The sequence below is a fragment of the Castor canadensis genome, chromosome 14 (genome assembly GCF_047511655.1).
Source record: "Castor canadensis chromosome 14, mCasCan1.hap1v2, whole genome shotgun sequence".
NCBI lineage: Eukaryota > Metazoa > Chordata > Mammalia > Rodentia > Castoridae > Castor > Castor canadensis.
Window position 1 is genome coordinate 101069082 of NC_133399.1, and position 18078 is coordinate 101087159.

Genomic DNA, 18078 nt, shown 5'->3' on the forward strand with positions numbered 1-18078 from the left:
AAAGATCTACATTTTTTTAATTTTGTTTTCAGTAGAGCTATTAAAATCCTTCCAAAATGTTTGACCCCATTTTTCTGCCATGGAAGATGCAGCACAAAAACTCCACTTCACGCTAAAAGAGGGATGTGGCAAGTGACATTCTGATGACTTGATGCTCTGCACAGCCCAGGTTTTAGTAACGTCTTTAGAGGATTTCAAAGCCTTTTCTGTTTACTCACTTGTTCTAATGGAGGAGGTGTACAAGGAGGTAGGACAGCTGAGTTTTCAGAAAACACATCAGAAATTAGAAATTCAAAGTGGTCCCCAGACACTTGGTGTGCTCTTATTTCCAGAAGATAGAGGCGACGAGGGACCGTGGACACACTAGGCAGGAAAACCAGGCCGACAGCTTAGCATCCACCTCAGTGTCAGCCTGTGTTCATTGCCGCCCATCTCTGAGTCTTTTGTCTTTCACAGCTCTTTTAGAGATGAAAAAGACTTCAGTCATCAGCTAGGGTAACTTTATAGGTGAGGCTACCAAGGTTGAAAAAAGTGACAAGATTTCCCATCAGTGACTAGAAACCAGTCTTTTCAACACGTAGACCCACCACAAGGAATGTCACTCCACTTTATTTATCAGTTTTGGTTCCATATGACTTTGGCTTTTCCTAAGAAATTCAATACATTTTTAAAAGGTGATTGTCAACCCCCATGGAGACTTTTTAAAAGAATGAGCAGCAGGCTATGAATACAGTCACTTGTATTAACATGGAGTATGTGACCAGTTTTATAGCCTGGTCCCCTAGCCCAGTTGGTAGGGGCTGCCTGCAAACTCCTTTCACAGATTAGAAAATGTGGACCAAGGATTTCTCCAGCCAGCAGGCAACCCTGAGGCTTTTCTCTTCTGTGAGTAAAGTCTATGTCTTCAGCGCCATGGGTAGAAACTAGGGACACACACATGCGTGCACACAGACACGCACACACTCAAGACCCTTTGGACTATCAGACCTTGAACATCAGGAACCAACAGGCCTGACACTGGGCAGCTGAAGTAGGATTCTTGGGTGGGCAGAAGTGGCCACCCTGGCCAGCCCTCAGCTGCCTGGCATCAGAAAGGTCTAGTGAAGAGAGCAGGGCCCAGAAACAGCCCAAGGATCCCAGACAGGTCCTGTTTCTTGGAAGGGCCAGTAAGAGTAGGATTGGGTCAGTCCTAGGAAACTTTTGTGGCCAGGCATGTTACAAAGGCAAGGCCCCAAATGCCAGGAAGTAAGATGATGCTCCTGTGGCTGGTCTGGACACAGGCAGAGGCCTGGCTGTGAGGACCACTGCCAGGTCAGCATAGGACAAGGAACCCTGTTCACTGGATGTTCAGAATGCTGAGCTCCTAAAGGGGCCTCCTCAGACCCCTACTGCAGGCCTCCCCTAGTTGTTCATCCAGGTCCAAGTGGCCCTTGCTGCACTAAAAGGAGGACTGCAAAGGTAAGAATCAGGCAAGAAGCTGATGCCTGGGCTCTCAGCTGAGCAAAACTACCCATGCCAGAAACTCCCCCAGCAAGGGCAGGAGTATTGCTATGCGGTTTCAGACTTGCCAAGGTCCCACAGCCAAGAACCAGGCTGAGACAGCCCTGCAGACAGACACAGGACCCAGATCTGGAATGCCCAGGGGCTAGTGGCAAAGGAAAGTGACTTCACACATTTAACTAACTGAGGCAAGTACCCAGGGAACTACACTGCATGGGGCTGCACTTCCCCCCAAATAACCCCAACTCAAAATCCCTGTCCGCCAATTGGCTCTTGATCCTTTCCCTGTTTCTCTGTCCTGTCTGTTCCCCAGCCCCAAATGTCCTAATGTCACTATTTTGCTCTTCCCGGATTTATTTACATATTTTTAGAGGAACATAGAGGACAGGAAATCATATCCACCAAAGGAATGAGTATTTAATGGTACAATTTCAGCCATGTGCTGAAATGAATGGAGATTTGTTTTAAGTCAGAGTAAGTTGCCCAGAATCCATTCCTCCTTTGCAACAGGGCTTCACTTTCCTTGTGGGACATTTTCTCTCCCCCAGTATGTAGTCCAAGGGCTTACTACCCATTAAAAATACCAGTTGTGACATATCTTCCCTCTCTCACCCAGATAAGGCAGGGGACGGGCTCAAGGCCTGGATGATCCAGTTGGGCAACAGTTCAACTGGTGGCTGCTCATTACAGAGGGAGCAGCAGACCTTCTAGCCCTTCAGATATCCTCTGGTTTCTGACCCAGCTGCTCCAGTCCACCCACTGATTCTGCAAGCCACTTTCCCCACAGCCTTCCAGTAAATCCCTTTTTAACCTAGCCAGTCTTTGCTGTTTACAAGGAACATGGATTTCAAGGCGATGTCACCACCACCTCTGCTCACAGTAAGGCAGCAGTGGCTGCTAGCTGGCTGGCTCAATGTCCTCCCTCTAGGCAGAGGCAGTGTCACCATCATGAACATATGTTAGTTACATGTGCAATGGGAAACAAGAGACATTCAAGCAGACCCAAGACAGAGAGGCTGGAAAATGACATCCCATCACCTGATGACAGGATGGGATCACATGCAACTCCAAAGGCACCAGACAGTATTCCCTTCTCCCTCCTGCCACCTGCATGCCATATACACACATGAACACATGCAAGCCTGCATACACGTGTGCACACATACATGGATGCGTGTACACACTTGCACACACACTCTGCCAGCAGGCATCCTGTGATCTCTCCGTGGAGAGCCTGAGAGAACATTGCAGGCCCAGTGCCTGGGTAGGGCCTGGTAACAAATGAAAAAGATGGAAGAAAAGGGTGGAGAGACACCAAAAAATGTCTGCTCTTTTGGATCCTGGCCCCTAAACACTCACAGTCATCTTCCTTCCCTGGTGGCACCCAAGGGACAAGTCTCTGCCTTTCCAATCACATACTCAGGCGTTCGAAAGAGTCACCACTCCACTCACTATACACGAGACAAGTAGGGCTACCCAGACTGCCTGAAAACAAAGCCATACCAAAGGTGTGACACCAGATCATCTCTCCCTCCACCCCCACCACTACCTTCATTCTTTCCAGTCCAGGAAGAACAGGCATCAATCAGCACTGACTGGGAGGGGAGGTGGGAGAGGCCTGGAAACATTCCCCCAGAATCAGCACAGCCACAACCCTTAAACCCACCGCGTGTAGAACTATCTCCTACAGGAGCTCTATCCATCACCAACACCAGGACACAATGGACTAGATGTGTGTGCGCACAGGTGTCCATGCACACACACACACACACACACACATATATACATGAACCTTCCCAGGCCCCGTGAGAGTCTCAGGTAAGCACCAAACAGGTGACTAAAGTGGTAGAGCTCCTGCCTAGCAAGCACGAAGCCCTGAGTTCAAACCCCAGGACCACCAAAAACCTTTTTAAATCAAGAAAAAGAAAAGAAGGCAACTTGCTTCCTAGTACGTTTATTGGAGCCTGGTTAAGCGTGAATGCGGATTGGGAGTCCCTGGCCCCAGCCCAGTCACCCCAACCGGAGCAGGGCCTGGAGGTCCATTTCTTTGTTCCCATTATAGACAACATTAAAAAAAATAAACTTTACATAATACATTTTCGCTCATCTGTAGGGTATTTTGATAGTTTTGTTTCTTAAAAAAAGGAAAGAAAGAAGAAAGCACAGGATATTTGAATATGGATGTGTATATACACATACATTGAGAAAGGAGCTGCGTATATACAGACAGTTGATGTATGTCTCAGAAATGAGAAAAGAGAAAGTTGGAAACATGGAGGGGAGAAAGAGAGAAGGAGCAAGTTTGGGAGACCAGAGTTGTGGCCACACGTCCTACTGTGGTCTCCTCTGCCCCCTCAACAGCCCCTCTCCCCAAGGGAATACCCGCCAAATGGACCCACAAGAAACCAAAAACGTCAACAAAGTATCATTTCTCTTTGACTTGGAAATTCCAGATCTTGGAGCTGGTGCCCAAGGCTTGTTCCCTCTCCAAAGGGACTTTCTCAGGCTGGCTGAGCTCCTAGGCCATCCGGGAGCTGCCCCCAGCCCCCTCTGTGCTACAGTCAGGGGGCCCAGCACAGCCAGACACAGACCAACATGAACACTTGAGGGCAGAGAGGGAAGCCAAACTATCTCCATCTTTGAAGCCAAAACGAGGGGCTTACAGGACCCAGCTAGACATCCATGGCCAGCCTTGCTTCCCCCCAACGGATGCCCTCTACTAGGGAGCAGGTCTCCAGGGTGGGCAGCTCAAGAAACAGCAGCAGTTTTCCTGTCCCCCGTCTGCATCAGGCACAGCACTAGTTCCTTTGTGGCAGGGGTCTTGTCTTGGTCTCTTTCTTCAGAAGGGTCCAGACAGAAATACACCAGGTGACACGAAGGGCATTTCCAAAGCCTCGTGCCCTCATCAGCAGTGACTGAGTGTGCCTTCCAGAGGACCTCTGGACTGGCTCTCAGGCTACCTGCCTGCTTATCTGTTTGGTTTAGAAAAACTTCTCCAGAGAAGAAACCTGGGAGGAGACAGGTTCAGAGACAAGGTGGGGAAAGATTTTCTTTGCAAGGTGTGTGTGTGAGGATGTGGGAGTGTTTCCATTTTGTCAGGCGGGAGTTCTCGACTGTGGAGCTTGTAGAAATCTTGTGTCATGGTTCCCACGGCCTACAAGGCCAACGTCAGCATCAAGACGGGGAGCACGGTCAAGGCAGCTGACAGTCTGGCTCTGCTGGGGCCTGAGTTAGGTTTGACCACCTTTTTGCTCCCTGGCATGATATTTGTCGTGAGCTGAATCCACAGCAGGACAGACAGACACAGAGAGAAAAACAACAAAAGCTTGTCAGCAGGGTTGGAGTCAGCTAAAGAAAAGCCACTTGTCTTCCCCAAAGAGACAGCCACAGTCCTGGTGGCAGCCTTTGCATTCCCTCTGTCCACTGCAGCAGAGTGAATGCCCACGCAGGTCCTGGTAGGGCCAGAAGGTCAGCTGACCCAGCCGGGGCAATGGGTAATAGGTACAGGAGCTCTGAGTCCAAAGCTCAGTAATAGTCCCCTATGAACCGGTCTCTTGTACCCCCCTCCCCCCATTTCAACCCCTCAACCCCCAACCCCCGTTCTACCCCTGCTCACCTCTGTGAAGCACAGGCTTAACTCTTTGGAGTTGTTGGCTTTCAGCCCTTGCTCCTGTGGAGAGAAGGCACAAGTAAGAACAGGTCACCAAGCTTTTACGGGCCAGGCTTTATTCCAGCAACTAAGATAAGACCCTGCCACCCACCATTAGCATCATTAAGCATAGCACACAGATGGGTTCCATGCAGCACAGAGTGCCCCTGCCAACTCTGAAATCTTCAGCAGTTAGATCTTGGCCCCTTAGAGCTTCTGCAGAACAGAGTTTTTAACACTGCTGTTCAGTCTACAGTATTCTGTAGTCATCAGCCATCCACATGGCTACTACTTATAGCTCTTTGAAGGCAGGGACCCTGTTTTCTTTCCCTTGCACTGAGCAGTGTTTGGCACTTAGCAGCCACTCAATGACTGTTTGACTAGATACATGCATGAATGAGTAAATGAATGAACGCCACAGATCAGAAATGGCGTCCAACGCCAGCTCATTATTTGCCATTGCTGCTGGAAGGCTGTATGGGAAAAGATCATGGGCCCTCACTGAGGCTCGGAGGAGGGGGGAGGGGGATTGAGGGAGGAAGAGAGCTGTGATTGATTAGTGATGTCTGCCACTGGTGCATGTTAGGACATCTGGCAACTGTGCCTGGCCATTTCCACCCTGAACAGATGTGCAGCACCTTGGCACTTTGTAGACAAGTTGAGGAACGAGAAAGGAAAGCTGACTGGGTGACCATCCCAGGATTCTCTACCCTGGCATAACTACTTGGATGCCGGAGCAGAAGGTATGTCCAGTCCTTTGTTACCATCATCATGATAGAGATCCATGGAAACCAGCTGGGGACATGGTGCTTCTATCCTGGCTCTGAATGGCTTGGTTCTCAAGGCACTTCTGGGGAGCTGTGGCCACCAGAAGCAAACTGGAAAGCCCAAGAAATTATGCCTAAATCACTGCTTCTGGCCAGAAGTATCAATAATCCTTTGGACACCATAGGCAATCGACCACCCAGGGCATCTGGTCAGCTAAATAAGGCCCAGCTGTCACACAGAGACCCCTGCCAAGAGTAGAGTGACTGCCAACGATGGAGATAGGACCATGGTGATGATTAGGCCAGCAGAAATGGAACCAGGCCAGACCAAGGAGGATCCTATTCAAGACCACAGGACCAGTGCTGGCAGGTGCCAAGCTATGGCCCAGCCAACCCACCAACTGCTTCCCTCTACAGAAGACCACATGCCCAAAGGCCCTTGAAGCCCAAAGGACTGGATTTGACTCCTCAGAATATGTCACTGCTCTAGCCAGGACTGTGGGAGGCCACTGCAGAACATGCCCACCCCACTTTCGAAGCTCTGCTGTTGTCACTATTTCCCATCTGCCCTCCCTCTGCCCCTCTACCAGTCATCACCTAGTAACATTGGTCCCCAACTGTGACTTCCACAGCTTAGCACCTACTTACACCTTTCTACTCTAATTATCAGATGTGGTAAGCCTGTCCCACCTCCTTTAAGGATCCCTGTCTTATCCCTGTGTCTTCATCTCCAACAGTGCTCACTAACTATGGAGCCCATGTGGAATCACAAAGACAGAAAGCCCCAGGGGATTCAAGGTCCTTCCCTGTTTCATACAAAGCCACTGCTTTTATTTGTTTTAGATATTAGAGCTATCCATAAAATTGTTTTTAAAATAGTCTCTGGCTTAAAAAAAAAAATAAGGCTTGAAAAAAAAAAAAACCTATCAAATCTAGCTGGCCTCTAAGGTAGGCAGCCACACATTCTGGGACCGTGGATACCAGCACTTAAGACAGTCTACAGTCCTAGACATAACCAGCTCTCCAGGGTTCTATCCCAAGGTCAACCTACACAAGGAGCTGGCAAAGCCCCCAAACCCCAAGCCCTGTGTCTCCTTCCCCAGCTCAGCCAGGTGCACAGAGATAAGAGCTGAACTTCGATGCAATCTGGGGCACCTGACCTAGGCCTGATCTCCTACCCAGAGTGAACAGGCCCTACTGGTTCCTCCCAATGTGTGGATATAGGAGACAGGGTACCAAGTATTACACAGGAAAAACCATGAGGGAGTCCTTCTAAGCCTACAGATATTTGAGTCAGCAGGGAGCAGGGCTGACTTCCATACCCATGGAGTACACTCAGGCTCCCCTGCACTGCCCTATGTACCGGCTTCCCCAAATGCTGCCCAATCTAGTTTTAGATTTTGACTGCACAGACCCATCCCAGCAGGGTCTAACCTGTGGTGTACACAGGTCTGCACATTGAGCCAAGGTGGCCCACAAACAGAACAAGAAGCAAGGCCTGAGAGCCAGAGCTCTGAGTCCAAGTTTGGTTCTGCCAATGAGCCAGGAAATGACAGCTGAGACTGTTTCCCCAGCTATAAAACAGGGCTAAACAAGCATACCACAAAGCTGAGGGCTCCCTACTCACTGCACAAAGAACCAGGTATAGTTCTGCATCCCAAAGGATGCCAAGGAGCAACGCAGTGTAGGGGCTGGGAAGGACCTATCAGATGCCAGCCAGGCAAGCTAACAGCATGGAGCCAGTGAGAGATGAGTGACCTCAGAGCAGCCTCCTGATCCCTCCAAGGCCTCTTCCATCCTCTTTTCAGCAGATGACAGCTCGAGAAGAAATGGCTTGAGAAACCTATGCCCTATCTGGCAGTAACCACCTCCAACAGCCACCCTCAGGTCCCTCAACCAGTCCTGGGCACACAGAAATTCCACCATCTACCAAAACACCAAAACACCAGGGGCTCAGATCTTTCCTGCAACTATGCAGAGCACCTGCTCCATACCAGGTCCTGTGCACTCAGTTCTGCAGGGTGACCAGGAAGGTGGTGGTGCAGCTGGGGCCTCCAGTGACACTGGTCCAGTAGGGATGATGGAGGCTCAGATGAAGCAAACGGGAGGCCAAAGTAGGCAGAGGACAACCTGGGTGGACAGACCAGGGCTCAGATGGGCAAGTTTGATGGACAGGGGGCCACAGTCAGGCAGAGAAGTTCTGATGTAGGAACCAAGGTTCCTACATCAAAGACACTGGACACAGGGCCACTTCAGGTTCACACTGCTCCTGGATCCTCCACTGTGTACAGGATTCCCAAGATAAGACAACTCTTGTCCCAGCAGCCCCATGGTGGGGATAAGAGTTCCTCAACCCCACATCTACCCCACTGGGAAAAATCCTTTGTAGGAAAAGGATTTGAGAAGGAGGCAGCAAAAGGTAGCCAGGGGTCCCATTCCTGACTCTGCTTAGCCACCAGTGGCTGTGGGGCCATTGGCAAGTTACTGCCCACACCAGGCCTCCCATCCCTTGGATGGGATCCTTCCAGCCCTCACATCCACTCACCTGTGTGGGTCCCCAATGGATTGCCTGAGGCTTTCCCAAGGGAATAGGAAAGACAGGGGAGGGCAATCATCTGCGTCTTCCAGGCCATATCTGAGATGCATGAGCTCCCCTCAGCTTCCTGACCTGCTGGAAAGGTCCTCTGGGACCCCTCTATATCCATGGGTTCCCATAATTCTTGAAGGCCCTGGCAAGCTTACCACGGAGTCATTCAATCAGAGACCTCACAAGCTAGGAGAGCCAATGGATAGGAGATGGGTGTAGGGTGACAGGAGGTGGGATATCCACACCATCCCCCAGCTAAGCAGGGTACAGCCAAGGGCATATTCACACATACTCCCAGTGTTGGCATGGGGATCAGGTGTTACTAAAAAGGAGATAATCAGGTCAGGCACTGCTGGCTCACACCTGCAATCCTAGATACTTGGGAAGATGAGATAGGGAGGATCAGTTCAAGGCCAGCCTGGGTAAAGAATCCATGAGACCCCATCTCCAAAGTAACAGAGCAAAATGGACTAGAGGTGTGGCTCAAGTGCCAGAGTGCCTGCTTTGCAAGCGTGAAGCTTTGAGCTCAAAACCCAATTCCACTGAAAAAAAAAAAAAGTACAATCAGGCCAAGTACCATGGCTCACACTTGTAATCCCAACTCCTCAGAAGGTAGCAATTGGAAATTCAGCACCAGCTCAGGTAAAAAGTTAGTGAGACTGTTATCTCAAAAAACAAGTTGAGTGTGACGATACATGCCTGTAATCTCAGGTATGCAGGAGGTAGTAGATAGGAAGAATTAAGTCCAGCCTATCTGAAAAATAACTAAAGCAAAACAGGGCTGGGGGGGTGAGGCTTAAGTGGTAGAGCGCCAGCCTAGCAAGCTTGAGGCCCTGAGTTCAAATCTCAGTACCATCAAAAAAAAGGCTATAATCAAACAGAATCAGGGGACTCTCTTGTTTCATTTTTGAGAAGGAGTCTTGGGGTTATGGTGGATGAGGTCTCCTTTGAGGGTCTCATTCTCTTCCTTTCCTCCTAGGATGGCTGTCCCCACGTATCCTGCTCAGTGGATTAGCCAAGAGGCCCCAAGTAGACAGTCCCTGGGACCAGCCTACAGGAGCTACCTACCAGGCAGCGTCCCCAGCCCCCAGGCCTCACAACACCTAACATCTGGGCAGCACTCCTCAGGTGACTGGATCATCCTGTCACCTCCCTTGAAATCAAATAAGGATTAAGACAAGCCCCTAGACCAGAACCTACAGAAAACCAGGTGTGGATGGGGGGCAAGGTCACCAAGCAATGTATGCTTTGGCCAATTGCTGAGGAAAGGCAGGCACATGCACACAAAAAAGGGAACTCGTGTCATCGGACACCGAAAGGGCTGGGGTGGCGGCCTGAGGCCACAGCTCCAAACTCCACCCACATGGAGAATCCCAGTGAGGGTGTCGACAAGAGTAGAATCCTTACGCTGATGCAGTATCTCCCCCAGGTGATGTGGATCCAAAAGGATTGGGAACAAGAGTGCCTTGTGAGAGCCTAGAAGGACCTAGAGGGACAGGTGGATCGCATCAGAGCCTCGTCAATTCATAAGTGGCCCAGCCCTGACCAGCCAAACTGCCCTCACTGTAGCATGGAATTTAGCTGAGAAGTATCTGCATAGTAGAATCCTGTGCCGCCACTGATAGATAGTCACTCAAGTACGCCCAGTGTGATTAGGAGCAGGGGACCCCATGGTGTGGGGAGAGGGTTTCTCTAACCACCCCCACCCGAGCTATGATTTGATGGGCACCCACAAGGGATCCACTCAAGTCCTCATCCTTGTGCATGAATTGATTCCAGGAGCCTGCCACCCTGCTCAGCTTGGCATCCCCACTACCTCACACCAAGCAAGTCTTGTTCCCCCTGAATCTTCACGTAGGTTATGCCCTGCTATTGTTCTTCAGACCCCACCAATGTGTTCAGCAAGTCAGTACCAATGCCTGCTTGAAACAGTCCCTCTTCCCTCTGCTACCTTGGAGTTTTCACTAGGTCTCTTCTAAATTCTTTGTTCAAGATGTGTGTGTGTGCAGCAGAAAAGCTACTACAATGAAAGGTGTGATGGTATGCATAGCTCAGCACAGTGAGAGGCTGAGAGGAGGCCCCAGTGTGTACCTCCACAGTGCTATCTGTCCCCTGCCTTGATACTGACTGTAGTTCACAACTGATGCCTATTTCATTGTTTAACCCTCAACAAGACCACAAGGACCACAAAACCCCCAACTGTGTTGACTTTGTTCACCCGTGTATCCCTAGCATCTAACAGAAGGCCTAGCACACACTGGCTCCATAAACCACACTGGATGGATGGATGGATTGGAGGATGGATGGATGGGTGGATGGATGGATAGATGAATGGATGGACAGATGGATGGATGGACGGATGGGTGGATGGATGGATGGGTGGATGGACAGACAGATGGACAACAGGGGCTACAACAGGGGCTTTGGAATCAGAGGGAGTTTTGAAATTGTATTCCACCAGCAGTCAGCTGGACGATCTTGGTTAGTTCATATTCCTGCCTGCAAAACAAGAAGGCCAGTGCCTCGTTGTGAGAGTTCAATGAGATGGGCAGAAAATCCTACTAGCACACTCCCTGGGAGCAAGCAAATGGTTGATAAATGTCAGCCACTATGTTTTTCTAATGCACCCTGCCCAGTGCCTAACACAGTTCTGTGAGATAACAGGTATTTCCTACTTGAATGATGGATATCTAGATGAATGGATGGATGAAAAGGGATCCCCACCAGCTCCTGCCTGTCTCTTGGGTTCCTGAGCTAAAGGAAGGATCATCAGTGTTTCCTCCATGGCCCCAGTTTAGTGGTTTCCCACATTTCCTCTGATGCCATGGGTGCTCCTCCAGTTCCCAAGCTGCAGAACCACTCCCCTCACCTGGACAGAGGTGCAAGTGGTGATGACACTGGTCCCCAAGCTGGTGCTATCACTGAGGTCATCTGGCAAAGAAGGAGTCTTCTCCACCCGAGGGACCTGGGTAGCCTGGAATGAGGGGTTCTTGGGAGACATGTTCACATCTGTGCCATTGCCAAAGGCCTGGATGGCATTCCCTGGAGAGAGGGAGACAGGCAGATGCAGAGAAATCAGGAACCAAGTCCATCACTTCTGCGCCAACTCACATCCTGACCACTTCCTGCCCAGCCCAGAAGCTGGAGACAAAGGGCAGCACACCTGAACTGAACTTTGCCAAGGCTCCTCTTCAGACCTACAGAGGTGTTCCATTTGGAGAGGAAAACAGCAAGAGAGAGGCTGGAAATGACAGAGAAGCCAGAATGGAAAGGAGGAAAAGAAGGAAGTGGGAGGCATGGGAGTCCATAGGGAGGAGGGTCGTGCCATGGGTGACAAGAACGCCTTCTCCTCGGTGGTCAGCACTGCAGACCCCTCCCATGGAAACCTCCCCCCATCTTCCCTAGGCACAGGCTCTCCTGGCTCTGTCACCTCGGATGCTTCCAGGTCCCCACTCCACACTCACATGATATACTTTCCCTGCACAGCTCCCCCATTCACGCTGTCAACTAAGACTAATTCACTGGGACTAACTAATCAGACCTCTAGGGCAAAACTCATCCCTGTAATTGAGATTCACCCTTATAACCAAGCTTTTAGAGAAATCTACCTCCGTGTCCCCAGTGTACTTCAAAGTCCTCATGTCTAAACTGCACTAGGCACCTCTTCCTACCATTGCCAGGCTTGAAGGGGTCATCTCTAATCTACCCAAGTCCCTCATCACAGAAACCTGGCAGGGAGTAACCCATGGTGCCTCCCTACCTACCCATGGACAGTCAGCTGAGCCCTGGTCTAAAGGTCTCTCCATCTGTCATTACCATCCGTCTCCCACTTCTCTGGTTCCCATTCGTCATTGTCCTCTCCCATGGACACCTACCACAAACTTCCTACGGTACACTCCATATCGGATCGCCTGTCAAATCATATTCCTAACCCCAATGACCTCCACACCGCAACCAGGCTCATCTAATCTCAACCCCACCTGCTGGCATCCCTTTGACCTCCTATACCACCATCAACGTGCTGCCTACAGGACAAGAGAATCCAAACAGTTTGGGGTCTGTATGAGGAGGACTACCTGTCGAGACAACTGTCACTCAATCATCTTGGATGCTATGTGGCAAGACTTAGTGCTTTGCAGGTCTTTCAACAAATTTTGGTCTTCTGGGGAGCCCTGTCAGGGTAAACCAGCAGGAACTCCCTTTCTTTCTTTCTTTTTCTTTCTGCCTTCCTCCCTTCCTTTCTTCCGTCTTTCCTTCCCTTTTCTTTTCTGTCTTTTTGAAGGTAATGAGCTCATTGCCTTCATGCTTGCTAAGCACGTGCTCTGCTGCTTGAGCTACGTCTCCAGCCCTTTACGCTCAGGTTATTTTGGAGATAGGGTCTCTCTTCTTTGCCCAGTCTTGCCTGGACCACAATCCTCCTATTTCATGCTTCCTACCATAGCTGAGATGACAGGCATGCACCATCATCCCAGCTTTTTTCCACTGAGATGGAATCTCATGAACTTTTTACCTGGGCTGGCCTGGAACAGCAATCTTCCCAAATAGCTGGGATTACAAGTATGTGTCATTGTGTTCAGCTATTGGGTGAGATGGGGTCTCTCAAACTTTTTGCCCAGGCTGGTCTTGAACTATGATCCTCCCAATCTCAGCCTTCCAAGTAGCTAGAATTCCAAGTATGAGCCACCAGTGTCCAGCTGTGCCCTGCCTCTTCAACTGACCAATGCCCATCTGTCTATCAGGGCCTTGGAGAAGCCATCATGGCCTCTCTCCTCTTGGTGACATGAGCATCTACACACTGGATTCTGAAGAATCACATGCAGACTGCACCCTGGGATTGTTTACTCTGTACTGGGATTACAGGTGACCTCAGTTTACCTGCATCCACCTGCATGCTCCTTAGTGGCAGGTACTAGTAAAAAGATAGATGGGCAGAAGGAAGAAAAGAGAGAAGGAAAGAGGGAAGGGCTGTGCAAGTGGCATGGTCTGCTAAAGATGTCAGAATGCAAAGATCAAAGGCAGACTGAGCACAGCTATGCCCCCTTCTCTCTGCAACCTTTGGATTAGGAGTTGAATGACTTTAAGACAATGTCACCCACTCCAAGAGAAAAAACTCATTAAAGGAAGAAGTAACAGATGCCTGAGATTTTCATGAGAGGGCTCAGTCCCCAAAGGAATCTGGCTAAAGCTGTCAGAATACCAGACTAGAAACCTGCATCCTTGACTTGACGTGGGCTAAACTGAGACTCTCCTACTGACAGCTCTGGTGTGGATCTCCAAGAGCTCACAATCCAGAGTACCTGCAGGCATCCCTCAGGGCAGAGATACCCACATATGTCACTGGTCATCCCAGTGATAGGAAGAGCAGATGGCCACCACAGGCTCCAGGTGGCAGGTGGGGGTGGAGCAAAGGGACATGTGGAGTTTGGGGAGGGCATTCCCGAACTTACGGAGGCACGGGTTCTCCGTGAAGTCTCTGAGGAACTTCTCACATTCCTCCTCCATGTTCCCGCTGCCACGACAACTGCACCAGGGGGATACCACGATGCTGGTGGGACTGGAGTCCACATAGTTGGGAGTCATATCAAACCCTGGACAGGGAGGAAAAGAGGGAAAAAATAGCCATAGGCCCTTCCCTTTGGGTCCCCAGACCCCAGGCACAACTGGGCAGAGGCTCATGCCTGCCCTCCCATCTGCCCCACAGACACACATACACCCCAACTTGCAATCTTAACTCTGACCGTTACCATCCCAGAGACCATGGTGTCAGCAGGAGCAGAGAGGTCAGAGGTATAGAAGACACTGAACTCTAGATCACCAGGGCTCCATTCCAGCCTACAGGCCCTTCCTTTCTCCCTCACCACCACACAGAGCATGTCTTCTAGGACCAGGGAGATAAAGGCTCCTGGATCAGATCCCAGTGCCACTGTTCACCAGCTAGGTGAGTCTGGTTAAGTTACTGAATTTCTCTAAGCCTCAGTTTCCTCATCTGTAAAAACCTCCCAGGTGAGAGCTGCTGGCAGAATACAGAAAGTCCATGTAAACTGCTTAGCATAGAAATCTAGAAGGCTATTTCTTATTTCCAAAGCCTCATAAGACCCCTGGAGCCATCCCCCAATAACAAATAGCTGGCCTCCCTCTGTTCCATAAACAACTGGCCTCCCTCTGCTTTCCCCACAACACTCTATCTGAGTCCACAGCAGAGATGGCCGAACTCAGGTTGTCTCCGCCACCAACCCTGAACTGAGGCAGCCTCCAACCCTTAAAGCCGGGGCAGCAAGAAGCCAGTGAGTTCCAACAATGCAAGGAGAGCTTACCAATCATGCCAGCATAGGAACCTAAACACGCCTGGTAATTGTCTGCAGGGCAGCTGGTGAGGGTCCGGTAGGAGGCTCGACAGTTGGCATGAAAATCGGCCAGCCGGGACCTGGTGTTGGGAGAAGACCCGAAGGAGGAAACAGGAGTTTAGTCTGACAGCCTGTGTGTAGCTAACAGCTCTGCCCTGCAGCTCCCCAGGAATGGAGGAAGCCAGAAAAAGGGAGGGAGGAAAATGGGGGGAACCAAGCCTTGGGGGCCTCGAGCAGCAAGCAACTTGAAGATAGTCTTTCTGGAGAGCCAGGCACATAGTGCAGCTTAAGCAAAGTCCAGAAATTGACTGACAAAAAAGGGCTCAAAAAGACACTGCAACAGCACACTTCAAATGGCTCTTCTCATGAGAACACAGAGTCTCCAGGCTGGGCTCACACAGAGTGCTGGCACCAGGCAGGAGAGCTGGGTTCTGCCTTCTGTTAGGCCACACCTCTGGATGATCTTGTCCAAAGCCTTCAATCAACACATTAGTCTTCCCACCACAAAAATCCCTGTCCAGCCACCTCTAGGATCATCTGAGGCTCAAAGGAGCCAGCATCCAAGGGACCAGGGCAGGGAGGGGAGTGGTTTCAAGATGAGTCATCTCACCAGCATTTCTGCCTGGGCTGTTCTGTATGCATCAAAGCAAAGGCCACCCTGTTGCCCTTCCCCCACCTCCCTAACCTCACTGTGGCAGAACCAGTCTTTTCTTCCCTTGGTGACTTGCAGCATGCTGTCACGCATTCCTCTCTGACAGCGCCTGTGACACTGTATCATAATCACTCATGGTGCTATACTTGGTCATGAACTGCTTAAAGACAACTGCTGTCTGACTGGGTCTGTCCCCAGCCTCAGAGGTGGACAGAGCACCAGGTGCCCAAGTGGAACACACATGGTAATCCCCATTCCTTCTCTCTCCTGCCCTAGGGCCCTGGACTCAGAGGTTACCATCATCCCCAACTACAGAGGACACTTCTCTCCCCATCATGTCAAACAGAAATCATCACCTCTTACAGGTGAGTGTCCTTGGCCTTGTGGCCCCATGTGTCATATCCTCTGAGTCTCACAGTAGCTCCAAGAACCAGTAATAATGCCAGTGACTGGCATTTTCCAGTAATGAGCACAGCACAGGCCCCCAGCAGCCATGTGCCCCGCTGGTCTTCTCTGGTGACTCCACAAACCAGCTACCGGTAGGGCCAGAACCCAGGTCAACTGGCCCCTTTACTGGCACAAAGTAAAGAACATCGCAAAGTTATCCTCAAGTTCACCCCAAATTCAGCTCTCCTGGCTCTTCACTGGTACTGTGCCGCATTTGAGAAAGGCAGGGAGAGAAAGAAGAGGTTAAGAATGGATCCAGCAGAGGAAGTGCCCAAAGTCTGAGAGGATGCCCACCACACAGGCCCAAAGGCATCAGGAAGAGGGCAGGTGAGCTATGTCCCACTGCTATGGCTTGCCTGAGGGCCCCATGGTCCTGAGGGATGGTGTTGAGAGGGAGGAAGTCCCCTGAGGAGATCTGACCCTGAGAAGGACTTATGTGCCACAGCCCGTGGAAGGTCATGAACACCAAACCAACAGTCGGGCAGAATTCTCAGCGTGGCTCTACCCTGACTCTCTGGGTGACTGTGGGCAAGTCCCTTTCTTCTTAGGGGCTCAGCTTCCTTATTTTCAAATGAATAAAAACAGTAAAGGATAAGAAGTTCCTTCACTGGGATAATGAAAAAGTTCTGAAGATGGAGAGTGGGGAAGGTTGCACAGCGCTGCAAATGTCCTTAGTGCCCCTGTGCTGTGCACTTAAAAATGGCTAAAACGGCAAATCGATGTTATTTTGCCACGATGGCTTTTTAAATGGTAACTTTCTGTCTCTTGTTTATAATTTAACCCTCACAAAAACCCTTATAGGGCCCCTCGTAGGGTTTATTACCCCACTTGACAGATGAGAAGGCTAAGTCTCAGAGAAGCTAAATTAGTCCAGGATCACAGAGCTCCTGAGCAGTGGAGCCAGTACTCAAACCCAGAACTCCAAAAGCAGGAGGATACCCTTTCTGGCAGGCCTTGCTGCCCCTCTGTGCGTGTGTGGAGGGCCAGGGTGGGGGTGGGGGGTCCCTTTGAGGGTCCTTCCATAGTCCTCCTTCTGTGCCCATGAAAGCAGTGTCATCTTCCACAGGAGAAGAGCAGGAAATCTACAGTTGTGTCAGCCTCCCTCCGGCCACCAATACACCCGCTGCCTCCCCACCTCCCCAAACAGGAAAAGAGCATGTCCAACCATGCAGGTTAAGACTCATCCCTGAACATCAAAACCAGTAGGCGTCCCACTCTGTCAGCTACAGGAGAAGGAGAATGGTCTCTGCCTACATCCTGGAGCTCTAGAGACCTGGGAGGTTTGAGGGGACAGAGAATCTAACAGACAGATGGGATTTGGAGACAAACAAAATAAAATCTGTTCTTCCAAAAATATGCTGCCATCCTAATCCCTGGTTCCTATGGATGTGACCTTACTTGGAAATAGGGATTGTGGATGTAATCAAGTGAAGATGAGATCAAAGTAGATTTGGGTGGGTCTTAAGTCTAAAGACTCATGTCCTTATAAAAGCAGAGACAAAGTCACCCAGAGAAAAGTCCAGATGACCACAAAGGCAGAGACTGGAGTGAGGCATCCACAAGCCAAGGGTAGCCAACACCACCAGAAGCTAGAAGAGAGGCATTGAACATTCTCCTCAAGCTTCCACAAATAGCATGACTCTGACGACACCTTGACCTCAGACTCCTGGCCTCCACAACTATGAGAGCACATTTCTTTTTTAAGCTGCCCAGCTTCTAGTACTTTGTTACAGCAGCCCAGGAAATTTTGGCCCCTTCAAAGACTTCAGAGTTTTCTTTGACCAAATCTCTCTCCAGAAGGAGCCAAGGGGAAAGGGTCAGGCCCCCATCACTGAGTGGGGCTGCACATGGGCAAGAACACAGATCCTCATACAGTGCAGGCTGGCTGCAACAGCACAAGGAAAGTCACTAGTTACCATCTTCATGCCAAAGAGGAGCGTAAACACCATCTCTCAGCTGAAATACAGGAGCCTGCTCCAATGCCATTGGTTATACACAGGGTCTGTCTCCTACCTCCTGCCTCTCCAAGGTCACCTCCAGTCCCTCCTCACAGGAAGTCCTTTTCTCCTGGCCACATGGATTTGTCTTATTTCTATATTCCAGCTGTATCTAATCTGAACCAGGTGACTTAA

At 50.3% G+C, this 18078-nt stretch overlaps 1 protein-coding gene across 4 annotated transcripts in view; it reads right to left on the bottom strand.

Annotated features, from left to right (window-relative positions):
* Window positions 1–593: 593 nt before the first annotated feature.
* The window catches only part of Gfra2 (GDNF family receptor alpha 2), an 89891-nt gene continuing 72406 nt past the window's right edge, over window positions 594–18078 (bottom strand). For 3 of the 4 annotated variants that reach the window (XM_074055124.1, XM_074055123.1, XM_074055125.1), the window contains 5 exons: window positions 14818–14927; window positions 13951–14091; window positions 11373–11545; window positions 5117–5170; window positions 598–4777 (listed from right to left, as the gene is read on the bottom strand). In XM_074055124.1, the coding sequence (XP_073911225.1) occupies window positions 4655–4777; window positions 5117–5170; window positions 11373–11545; window positions 13951–14091; window positions 14818–14927 (601 nt within the window). In that variant the 3' untranslated portion in view covers window positions 598–4654. Of the gene's footprint in view, window positions 4778–5116; window positions 5171–11372; window positions 11546–13950; window positions 14092–14817; window positions 14928–18078 lie in introns of all 4 variants that reach the window. The other variant, XM_074055126.1, reaches the window with a different exon arrangement.